The 12661-nt window shown below is 40.6% G+C and overlaps 1 protein-coding gene across 6 annotated transcripts in view; it reads left to right on the top strand.

The window, feature by feature from the left end:
* Positions 1 to 12661, top strand: part of PANK1 (pantothenate kinase 1) — a 108374-nt gene that overhangs the window by 73127 nt on the left and 22586 nt on the right. For all 6 annotated transcript variants that reach the window (XM_088842130.1, XM_088842131.1, XM_088842132.1 and 3 more), the window contains one exon: positions 9905 to 10257. In XM_088842130.1, coding sequence (XP_088698256.1) covers positions 9922 to 10257 — 336 coding nt within the window. In that variant the 5' untranslated portion in view covers positions 9905 to 9921. The remainder of the gene's footprint in view (positions 1 to 9904; positions 10258 to 12661) is intronic.

Here is a 12661-nt window from a genome sequence, read left to right as displayed (position 1 = left end):
AGAAATAATTTCATTAGCAAGCGATAAGATGTTTCCAAGTCCCTCCTGGGAATGGGGACGTCAGCCGGGTCATTACCGTGCACTGGCCTCAGTTGGCAGCCTGAGCTCCCTGGCAGTTATGAGCAAAGACAGCTCATTCAGAGTCTGACTCTCACTTTCAAATTGTGGTCCAGTATTTAAGAGCATTCAAGAGCATTCGTTTCAGTTCAGCTAGAACTCTGGTTTTGAACTTGACCTATGAGAATTCCAGGGTCACCTCCTTGAAAACATTGTCTCTAATCCCCCTGCTCTGGGCTCTCCAGGCAATGGCCTAGGAGCCTTGGATGTTTTTTATGATGAGGCAAATTTGAGAAATGTTGTTGTTGATGGCAGTCAAGGTTTTTGTTGTTGTTTGGGTTTTTTAAACGTTTATTTTTCTTTATTTATCTGGCTGCACCAGATCATAGTTGCAGCACCCTGCATCTTTGTTCTTTGCATGCAGGATATTTAGTTGTGGCATGTGGGATCTAGCTCCCCAACCAGGGATCGAATCCAGGCCCCCTGCCGTGGGAGAGGAGAGTCCCAGCCACTGAACCACTAGGAAAGTCCCTACACAGTCAGTTTTTAAAACTAAAGATAATTGAAACATTTGACTTTAAAATTTAGTTGCATAAAATACTAAAATGGGAGTTGCTTTCAGGAAATACAGTTGTAAGAAAATCATAGAGCTCCAGTTCAAATTCCACATGCACAGTAGACCCTGATTGGGTATCACATCATTTCTAACCTGGGGTTGGGCACAGAGCAGAATATAAAGAGTCTCACTCTCATGGATCTCAGGCACTCTTGACTTTGTGGCCTCTTGCTCCATTTAAAAAAAGCATGCATTTTACGACTGTTGCTATAAAGTTGGATGTGTTGTTATGTATGACAGCATTTTCTTTGACCTGAAAATTCATGTTTTCTTCTGATTTTTTTGTGATTGCCTAAAATATGGTAGGCATGTAACCTGTGGTGCCTAACAGTTAACTGGAGCCTGTATGGCAGAGGTGGTGAAATCCAGAAGTTAGTTCTGGTGACTGTTGTGGTAATACTTCTACTTGCCTTGGAAGTTGTTCTGAAAGGATTATTCTCTGAAAGGACTATTCTCACTATTCTGTTCCCCTTTTGCATATGAGAATATGATTGGCCCTTTGGTTCTTTCCCACCTGCCTGGGAGAGAGGGAGAAAACTGATGGGCATCTGAGGCTTGTCAGTGGAAGAAGGGCTATTGTCACACAGGGATGTGGGCCCTTTGCCATGGTGATCCATTCCCACAAACATACCTGTGCTTTCTTAAATGTGTTCTGAATTCCAAGTTCAACTTCAGGGTGTCAAGGGTGTGCCTTGCCAACAGTGGGGGCAATTAGGTCTCTTTCTACCTGAAAGAGCCCTGGTGATGTCAAGCATCTAACTAGCTAAACAACTCTGCTCTTGAGTGTCAGGCTTTCCCTGTCATTCCTTTTCTTTCTTAAAATGTTTTTTTTTTTTTTTTTAATGTGGACCATTTTAAAAGTCTTTATTGATTTTGTTACAGTATTGCTTCTGTTGCTTATGTTTTGGTTTTCTGACTGCAAGTTACATGGAATTTTAGCTCCCCAACCAGGGATGGAACCTGCACACCCTGTGTTGGAATGTGAAGTCCTAGCCACTGGACAGCCAAGGAAGTCCCTCTTTTTTTTTTTTCCCAACCTTTTAAATTGAAATATAGTTGCTATACAATATTATATAAGTTAAAGATGTACAATATAGTGATTCACAATTTTTAAAGGTCATAGTCCATTTATAGCTATTACAAAATATTGGTTATGTTCCATGTGTTGTACAGTATATCCTTGCAACTTACGTACCTAATAGTTTGTACCTGTCACTCTCCTACCCCTTTCTTGCCCTACTGTCCCCACTGGTAGCCACTAGTTTGTGCTCTATATCTGTGAGTCTGTTTTTTTTTTGTTTGTTTTATTTACTAGTTTGTTTTATTTTTTTAGATTCTCCATATAAGGGATAGCATACAGTATTTGTCTTTCTCTGGTTTAGTTATTTCACTAAGCATAATACCTTCCAAGTCCATCCACGTTGTTGCAAATAGCAACATTTGATTCTTTTATTTTGACTGAGTAGTATTCCATTGTGTGTGTGTGTGTGTATCACATCCTCTTTATCGTGCCATCTTAGATTTTGGTAACAGGCTTGACATGAGCAGAATATTGTTTGAGAAAGCAATTGTTGAGATGAATAATCCAAATTGTTGAGATGAGGAAATGCAGGCACATTTTTTCACGAGCAAGACCACAGATCTGCTGTCTGTTCATTGAAGTGAAATTAAAACATTTTTTGGTTTTTGCTTTTGCGTCATTACAGAGAAGTTTTTGATCGAGAATTATAAAATAACTCTGCTGATGAAGATTAAACATATTGATTGTAAAAACTGAAAAACATCCTATCAGCAAAGCCAGAAGAAAAAAACCATAAGCCCACTATAATGGGCTTCCCACATGGTGCTTGTGGTAAAGAACCTGCCTGCCAATGCAGGGAGACATAAGAGACGTGGATCCAATCCCTGGGTCAGGAAGATCCCCTGGAGGAGGGCACAGCAACCCACTCCAGTATTCGGACAGAGGAGCTTGGTGGGCTATGGTCCATAGGGTTGCAGAGTTAGAAAGGACTGAAGTGACTTAGCACTGTTTAATTTTTACACAAAACTGTAATCATACAAAATGTACCACTTAATCACCCGCACTTTTCACCTAATAATATATAATGAACATTCTCCTCACGTCATTAATTGCTATCTTACAAAATTATTTTGATGGTGATATATTGTTCCTTTGTGTTAATGGATAATCATCTATAACCAACCTTTTATTTTTGGACATGAAATTCATTTCCTCAGTAGTAATAGTAAAACTTAATGATTTTTAAGATAAATTTTTGAATGCATGCATAATTATTTCTATAAGGTAAAGAGGAACCAATGTGTCAAAGGGCATAGGAATCTGGTGCTTTTTAATATATATTTCCAAATAGCCCAGAGGAAGGATTGCAACCGTTTATATTGCCATTCCTACTCTGGAAGTGCTTGTGTTCTGATATCTTTGTGCTGTGCTGTGCTGTGCTTAGTCGCTCAGTCCTGTCCGACTCTTTGCAACCCCATGGACTGTAGCTTGCCAGGTTTCTCTGTCCATGGGGATTCTCCAGGCAAGAATACTGGAGTGGGTTGCAATGTGACTAAAAGTTCAAGAAATCTGGTATGCATTAATTTAAAAGAAACCATGACTCAAGTTTCTTTGCATAGAGTATTTAATGTTTAGCAGACTGTTCTGTGTACAATAATTATGGGTTTCTTCACAATGTTATGGAAACCCTTTTATTAAGTTTTACATTTACCATTTTCTTCAAGGTCCTTAAATAGTTCTTAGGTTTTCAACTCATATTTTATGCTGTTAAAGCTATGCTTTGGAGGAGTTTGTATATGTGTAATTGGTATGATGAAATCTAAGAATTTAACAGAACCTTAGTTAGTTGGGTTAGTCTACTTCATCTTACAGGTTAGTAAATGGCTCAAGAAAAAAACTTGCCTACAATCATTCTGTCTGTGACTGACAACTCAACTCAGACCAGCCTAGCAAAATGGGGAATATGTGGGCTCATGAAACTGAAAATAGCTTCTGTTACCTACTGTGATCAACCTTGGGTAATCCCTTGATCTTTCCAAACCTCGATTTTGTTATCTGTAAACAAAGTGTTGAATTTGACCAAAGATCCCTTCCACCTCTTTAAAGTTCAATGCTTCTGTGAATACATTAGCAGAGAATTTCATTACGCTGTCAATCAAATTTAGACACAGTGAGGGGGGTGGCTAGCACTGAGGAAATTTTTAAAGAAATACAGTTTGTATTACACACTTGGATTTAAATTAAAATTGTTATTGGTGGCGTTTTTAACTTGCAGAGGTCCTTAGGCAACTTGAACATAATCGGAATTCACATAGTATAAAATATCTTCCAAAGTACTTGAAAAGTCTCTTTTCTTTTGATTACACTATCCTCAAACTTCTTTCCCACCTATTTATTAGTTTGCTTGACACTCTATTAACAAAGAGTGGGAAAAGAAACTCAGTCCTTTTGCTCCCTATTCACAATTATTACAACAAATTTCAACTTGGTGAACCTAGGGAAAACTGTGAAATTGTCATTAGAGCAGCAGGTTGCTGAGTCAGACCTGCGCACAGGGGGACTGATCTTGAATACTGAGCACCTACTTTATACACGTGAAGAAATAACGATGGTAGGAAACTTGCCTCACCAGAAACGCCTTAAAGCTCTGTAGGTTGTTTGAAAGGAGGTGGATTTTCTCATGCCAGGCTACCTTAGCTCTTTATTATTGTTTGTTTGACTGGGAGGAAACTTCTCTGTGTTTGCTTTTGATTTTGTATTCTTCTCAGTCTTTACTCATTTATACTATTAAAAACTCACTGTGTAACCCTTGCAATTTACTGCAGGAAGCATAAGTACCCCCTCAGAGACTATTCTTATGTTCTGAAAAGGTCTTTAAGAAATAGGCTTTGTCTTAAAGCCATTGACCACCAATAAAACTTTTAAAATATTTTCACCACACCGTGTAGAATATAGGTTCATTTCAGGGTTTTCACTACTATCAGATGACCAATTCAGGTTTGTGCCTGGAGAAGTTTTCAGGCAAATAAATGCAACAGAGCCAACATACCTTTTTATTAACACTCAGCGATCACATGTTTATCAACAATATTGACAGTCCCTGGATCTGGTTCTACAGGAGAGAGGGAGGGTTCCAGGGGAAAAACCACCCAAAGATTTTGATGGAAAGTTATAATAGTCAGGATGGGGAAGATCATCCTGCAGTGGTGATAAGCCGCTTCAGTCGTGTCCTACTCTTTGTGACCCTATGGATTGTAGCCTCCAGGTTCCTATGTCCATGGGATTCTCCAGGCAAGAATACTGGAGTGGGTTACCATTTCATCATCCTGCAGTAACAACCCCCAAATCTCAGTACCTTAAAACAACAAAGGTTTATTTCTCCTTCACACTGTAAGTCCATTAACAGTGACTGGGGCTCCAGTCTGCCGCATCTTCATTCTACATGGAACAAACATTATCTTGAATTCTGCTGGTTATGGTAACAGAGAAGGAATTCTGCAGGCTCTGACACTCACCCTAAGTGTTCTTGCCTGAAAGTAACACATACATTTCCATTCCCAACTCACTAGCTAGATTAGGTACGTTGCCCAGCTCCATTAGAAAATGGCCAGGACCTGCAGTGTGACCCCACGGGCCAGGAGGGAAGGGGACCAGCAGCACTAGTGACTACCACAAGCTGCTCTTCTGATTCCCAGGTATTTGGCTCACTCTCCTTCCTCCACGCGAATTATTCATCTCCTCCCCAAAGGAGAGAACCCCACAGTCCCACCCAGTCAAAGAACCTAGATGATGCACAGTTGGCACTAAATTAGGGGGTGAAACAAAGTCATTTCAACATCAACTCTAGATGTGGGTCCTCTTGGTCTAGAGGCTTCTGAACTTAAAAAAAAGCATCTGGGTTTAAAAGGGAGGAGTAAAAAGTGAGTGCAGACATTCTGTATCTAGAAGGAGCATCACTTCTGGCAAACACAGAAGAGATCCTTATCAGTGGTTCAGCTGAATTTAGCAAAGCATCTGCATACCCTGGATTAAAGAAAACATGAGTCATGGATGGTGGCTGCATTCAGATTTCTTTTTTCCCTTTCTCTTCTGTCTCCAACCACAGCTTGTATATGGGAACTATCGTTTAGGTAGCCCTTGATATCAGGAAGATAAATAAAACTGAACATTTAAAATAAGATAATATCCTATAAAAGCATTAAAATATGAATAGAAGAGCATTAATTTTTTATGAAGGTAAGGAATGAGTATAGTAAGTGAAAGCAATTTCTATTGCCGTTTAAATTATAGTTTTCCAATCCTTATTCCCTTTTATCTTAACCCAAACTGCTGATATGACATTTAACTGAATTTTCAAAACTCTACACTTTCCCCCACTGTTTTGCTGAGTTGCTAACAAAAGCTTTGAAATGGAGGAGGTGACGCAGGAAGAAGAAACTGGAATTATAAAGAATTTATAAAATGCTTAGCTGTCCCTAGACACATTTTTAAAAGGGAGACCTCTTTTCAGTTGCCTGTACTTAAATTAACAACCATATAAAGGCCACAGGGGCTTTTCTGGGTTACATACAACTTGTTCTGTCCATTTTGCACTAAGATGTCTTATTTTCCATTATCACTGAATTCTTATTTTACTTCTTCATGTACTGAAAGTTCTAAGTATAGAATTTTTTCATGCTTTTCTCTGACTTCTAGCCTCTACCTATACAATCTACTTATCCCACCATCCTCCAACAGTATTAACAACCTGAAGGTAGAGAAGGGGTGGCCTTCTCTACCTTCCTGTGGGCTTGCCGCTGCTGCTGTTGCTTCCTGTGGGCTTATATAATCATAAACACTTGGGGTCTGTCTTCCACCTGCCTGCCCACTGTCCTTCGTTCCTCCTTCCTCTTTTCCTTTCTCCCTTCCTTTTTTTTCCCAAACCTGATGGAGTTATAAGTTATTTACACTGCTAGGTATCTCTTGTTTTTCTCATTCACAGAAGATTGGGGGTATCTCCAGTATAAATCTCATTCATTCTTTATAATGTCTGCCTAATATCCCATGGTTTCGAAACTCATACTTTATTGAAGTTTCTCTGTTAAAGGGCATGTATGTTGTTTCCAGTTTGTTTTGATCTTGCTTTTTTGTTCTTCTTATATTTGGTCACTGTAAGGGGTGCAGTGGGCTTCCCAGGTAGCTCAGTGTTAAAGAATCTGCCTGCAGTGCAGGAGACGTGGGTTCGATCTCCGGGTCAGGAAGATCTCCTGGAGAAGGAAATGGCAATCCACTTCAGCATTCTTGCCTGCAGAATCCCATGGACAGAGGAGCCTTGCTAGCTTCAGTCCATGAGGTCAAGAAAGAGTTGGACATGACTTGGTGACTAGTCAACAAGAAGGGGTGCAGTAAACTTCTTTATACCCATCCTCAAATACTGGTCCTTTAAAAAATATGGTCCAAGAGAGGAATTAACTGCATTTCAAAATGTATGTATGCTTTTAATAAATGTTGGCAGAGTCTGTCAAAAATGGTTAGCCTAGCAGTGTTCCAGAATACACTTCTCCCATCCTATTCAGTAGTAGGTGTCTTTCCTACTTGGATAAGAATGGATTATACCTGCAACCTCGATTGCATAACCAGGCACCTGTTGACATACTACAGTATATTTCAGTGGGGTTTAAAACTAGGGCTCTGGTTGACCTATTTGATTGTGGGTGGTTGTGATTTTTGTGTATGTGTTTCTTTAAAAAAAGATCCTTGGGAAGTTTATGGGAGGGAGGGAACTGGAGGCCATTCTTACACAGTCCACTACTTTCACAGATAAGGAAACTGAGATCCAGAATGGTGAAGGGAGTTAACATGAGCTAGTTACTGGCTGCTGCTTCTGGGAAGCAGTTTTTCGGAATCCTGAATTGGGACTTTACCTATTACACTGTGGGTTGGGCTTCCCAGGTGGCGCTAGTGGTAAAGAACCCTCGTGTCAGTGCAGGTAGACGTAAGAGACATGGGTTCAATTCCTGGGTCGGGAAGATCTCCTGGAGGAGGATATGGCAACCCACTCCAGTATTCTTGCCTGGAGAATCCCATGGACAGAAGAGCCTGGTGGGCTGCAGTCCGTGGGATCGCAGAGAGTTGGACACAACTGAAGTGACTGAACACTCACGCATGCACACTGTGGGCCATGCTGACAGTGATTTTTAGAGAATGGACCAAGAAACATCTGTGAGCTAGGGATGAACTGTTCCGAGGTTTCTGTTCTCTCCTGCTAGGATAGGCAAGCTTCCCAGTCTACACTGAGCTGTGTGGGATTTGCTTTGCAAACTTCTGCAAAGATGAGAGGACATTTGTTAACAGTCTTGTTCCCAGAATTTGCTTCTCTTAACACATTTTTGAAAAAAAAAATTATTTATATAGCTGCACCAGGTCTTAGCTGTGGCATGAATGATCTTTGATCTTTGCTGAGGCACACAGGATCTTTAGTTATGGCATATGAGAACTCTTAGTTGCAGCATGTGGGATCTAGTTCCCTGAACTGGGAGCAGTCTTAGCCACTGAACCAACCAGGGAAGTCCCTGCTGTTCTTAATCTTTTAGGGAGTTTGGGATTTATCATTAGAGTTACTGCTTACCAAGTGTGAAGTAGCTGGCTTGGATCAGGACTAAAATGACAACAGGGAAGCACAGGAGAGAAGATTCTAGGCAGGAATGGCTTCCTCCTATGTATTCCTTCCTCCTCCCTTCCCAGGGTACCGATGGAGAGGGCTAAATAGTGGGGCTGCCTAGAAAGAAGACTTCCTCGAAGTCCCAGTTCTGTTCCTGGCAATGTAATCTCTAGGTATAATGTGCACAATTTGACCAGGGCTCAAATGGCTGTTCTCTAGGGCTGAATAAAATAAGCTTTTTGAAAGAAGCCACTTTAACTTCTTGAGTCTTCAAACTCAGTTTTTGTGTTTTTTTAGTTTAGATCTGAGTATAGTTGATTTAGAATGTAAACTCAGTTTTACTGTAAGGTTCAGATTTAGCCCATATAGTCTACTGAGGAAGATGACAAGGGATCTCCAAATTTCAGATACCCATTTGGGTTTGCCCTGTGTTTACTACAAAGCATTTGACAGTCCAGTATTAATTTTCCAGGTTGCCTCTAAATAAAGTCAGCCTGTTCAGGGAGCTCAGCCCATTCCTCACAATAACAATAAAAATAATTACTATGGAAATTCATTTTGTCATAGGTAAGCCTCTCCAGCATTTATTAAATATAAATATATATTTATATATAAAAATATTACACAAAACATGCCTCTGTTGTATACCTGGTCAGGAGCTGTGCTTATTTGTAGGCTTGACCATCAGTGGTCATGGTTCTTGTGCTTTAGCAGCTTGCAAGCCTGCAAACTGGAACATCTGGGGAACTTAAAAAATATTTATGCTTAGGTCCTCTCCAAGAATTAAATCAGAATCGATGGGGGAGGAGACACAGGCTGAGGTGAGGACTTCTGGGTGGGCAACTGAAGATGGAGAGAGAATCTCTTCCTTAGTAAAGAAAGGAATGAGTTGTAATTCGATCTGTTCTTTCGAGAAGCCTGTGGCCATGAGAATCAACATGTCTGCCCTTCAGCTCTTATAACTCACTAGACAGTTAGTGAGTTATAACTTTCTCCTTCCTATTTATTCTATTGAGTGAAGCAGTGGAGTCACACTGTATAAAAGTCAGCTCATGAAGGCGAAAATGGTATACCGTGAAAATTATCATCCAAGAGTGCTCTGGGAAGACAGCATGAGGCTTAGGGGTCAACATACCATCTCTTGGTACATACAGATAGCATAGCAGCATTTCCTCTGGTGTCAGATCATTGTTTCTTTCGCTGAAATTCTGATAAAATAGCTTTGGGGAGCCAGAGTGTATGCAAAATATGTATCTTTAAGTATTGAAATTGCACTCCATTTGGTGACATTCTGGAGCCCTGAGAAGCAAGCGGCAATTGAGACTGCCTTAGTGAATCCTGTTCTTATAGTCAATTCTGAGGCCAACTCTTGAGTGGGATGAAAGCAAAATCATGGGCACCATTTTAAGCGTGTATTTTACCTCACCTGTCTCTTCTTTTAGGCACCTATAGTAGCATTCCGGTAAACTGAATGGTAAATGCACATACATAGGCGACACCACTGCATTTCATTATTGACTATTTCTTGAATGTACAGAATTCATGGTCACGCTGTCTTTCTGTCCCCTAGCGTTCCCGTGGTTCGGCATGGACATCGGTGGAACGCTGGTTAAATTGGTCTACTTTGAGCCGAAGGATATTACAGCTGAGGAGGAGCAGGAGGAGGTGGAGAACCTCAAGAGCATCAGGAAGTATTTGACTTCTAACACAGCTTATGGGAAAACCGGGATCCGAGACGTCCACCTGGAACTGAAAAACTTGACCATGTGTGGGCGGAAAGGGAACCTGCACTTCATCCGCTTCCCCAGCTGCGCAATGCACAAGTTCATCCAGATGGGCAGCGAGAAGAACTTCTCCAGCCTGCACACCACGCTCTGTGCCACGGGAGGTGGGGCTTTCAAGTTCGAAGAGGATTTCAGAACGGTATGTCCGCTTTCAGTTCAGTTCAGTCCAGTCGCTTTAGCCCCGTGCAAACCACAAAACCATCTCTTAGACAAACAAAGGAAACCTCTCCCATGACCATGGGCATGGCATCTGCTGTGGAAGAACTAGGCTACTAGGCTTGGCAACTTTGGACAAGTTTACCTCACCTCTCACTGCTTCAGCTTCCTAATCTGAGAATAAAAATAGTTCCTGCTTCATAGGGCTGGGGGAGATAATAGGTACCTGGCACTTATAACGCTCAATAAATATTAGCTTCCCTCTTCATTTTTGTTTCAATTATGTCTGCACAATGTGCTAAAGACAAGGTGATGTAAATCACCTTCTGAGGTATTTTAGTATTCCAGAGACTCTTGAGTCTTGTGAAAAACATTATTGTGCCAGTTTCATAGATATATAGACTGAGACCTGCAGGGAAGACTTTTATACATCTTACTAAAAATGATTACTTCTTTCTGCCCATTTGCTCTGTGTCTTTTCTGTTTTATGAATGCCCTTTAGAAGTTTTGCTCACAAACAAAAATGAAATCTTTGATATTATTTACAGGTAAATTCCTTTATAAATAAACAAGATTTAGGCAGTATGGTTCTACAAGTATAGTACCTTATCCTAGGGACATCCTTGGCAGTCCAGTGGTTAAGACTCTGCGATTCTAGTCCAGAGGGTGCGAGTTCAATCCCTGGACAGGGTACTAGGATCCCATATGCCACATGGTGCAGCCAAATAAATAAATAATACCTTATCCTGACTGGCCGCATATTCTGCCTCTGTGTTGCTTATTTAGATTTGACTGCTGCTGCTAAGTCACTTCAGTCATGTCCGACTCTGACCCCATAGACGGCAGCCTGCCAGGCTCCCTTGTCCCTGGGATTCTCCAGGCAAGAGTACTAGAGTGGGTTGCCATTGCCTTCTCCGTTATATTTGACAGAGTTGGCTAAATGGAAGATATGGATGAGTGACATAGAGTCCTAACTGCCTCTTTATTAAGCAATCCCTAACACCTATGTGTTCCAATTTCCCCATTTCTATAGTCAAGATAATCTCTTTACTACCTAGGTTCCTCTCACAGGGAATACAATGAGAAGAAAGAAAAATAATAGAGATAACAGAGAAATTTAAATGAACAGAAATGTTTGAACATAAAAGAAGGAAGAGTTGAAAGATTCTGGGATTAGTCTTGGCAGAAATTTTATCATTAATGAATAAATTAGTAAATCAATGCCTTATTCATTGTATTTAATAAAGCTCTAATGCAAATTTATTTGCACAATCAAAAGGAGCATCATTTATCTCATTGATAAGTAGTTTCTACAAGAGCTAGCAATAGAGCCCTGGAACATTCTCCTCAATCAGATTGATTATATTCAGGTATTGACTTTTCTTTTTGTGTCCATGTTCCCTACCCAGCAGTAGAATTTGATGCTGCCACTTATTTAAATAATCCATGGACTCCTCTCCACCAAGTTTAGTTCAGTTCAGTCACTCATTATGTCCGACTCTTTGCTAACCAATGGACCACAGCACACCAGGCCTCCCAGTCCATCACCAACTCCCGGAGTTTACCCAAACTCATGTCCATTGACTCGGTGATGCCATCCAACCATCTCACCCTCTGTTGTCATCCCCTTCTCCTCCTGCCTTCAATCTTTCACTGCATCAGGGTCTTTTCAAATGAGTTAGCTCTTCAGGTGGCCAAAGTATTGGAGTTTCAGCTTCAACATCAGTCCTTCCAATGAACACTCAGGACTGATTTCCTTTAGGATGTACTGGTTAGATCTCCTTGCAGTCCAAGGGACTCTCAAGAGTCTTCTCCAACACCACGGTTCAAAAGCATCAATTCTTTGGCGCTCAGCTTTCTTTATAGTCCAACTCTCACATCTATACATGACTACTAGAAAAACCTTGACAAGATGGACCTTTGTTGGCAAAGTAATGTCTCTGCTTTTTAATATGCTAACTTGGTCATAACTTTTCCTCCAAGGAGTAAGTGTCTTTTAATTTCATGTAGTCACCATCTGCAGTGATTTTGGAGCCCAAAAAAAATAAAATCAGCCACTGTTTCCCATCTATTTGCCATGAAGTGATGGGCAGATGTCATGATCTTAGTTTTCTGAATGTTGAGCTTTAAGCCAACTTTTTCACTCTCCTCTTTAGGGCCCAATAATTGAAGAGTTTAGAAACTGAGAAGGTTGAGATCTAGGAGCATGAAAATTAAGTCCAAATTCATAAATGAAAAAGCACTGGTCCTGAATTCTAATGCTGTTTCTGCATTTAACTAGCTGGGTGCCTTTGGATAAATCATGTTCCTCCTGTGGGACTCAGTTTCATCATCTTCAGAAGGTGGTTACAAGGATAAGGAAAGTAAAGCTAAAGAGCCATGAAGAG

This window comes from Moschus berezovskii, chromosome 12, assembly GCF_049115385.1.
Source record: "Moschus berezovskii isolate FMDL1 chromosome 12, NW_MosBer_1.0, whole genome shotgun sequence".
NCBI classification, from domain to species: Eukaryota; Metazoa; Chordata; class Mammalia; order Artiodactyla; family Moschidae; genus Moschus; species Moschus berezovskii.
This window is presented reverse-complemented; position numbering and strand designations above follow the sequence as displayed.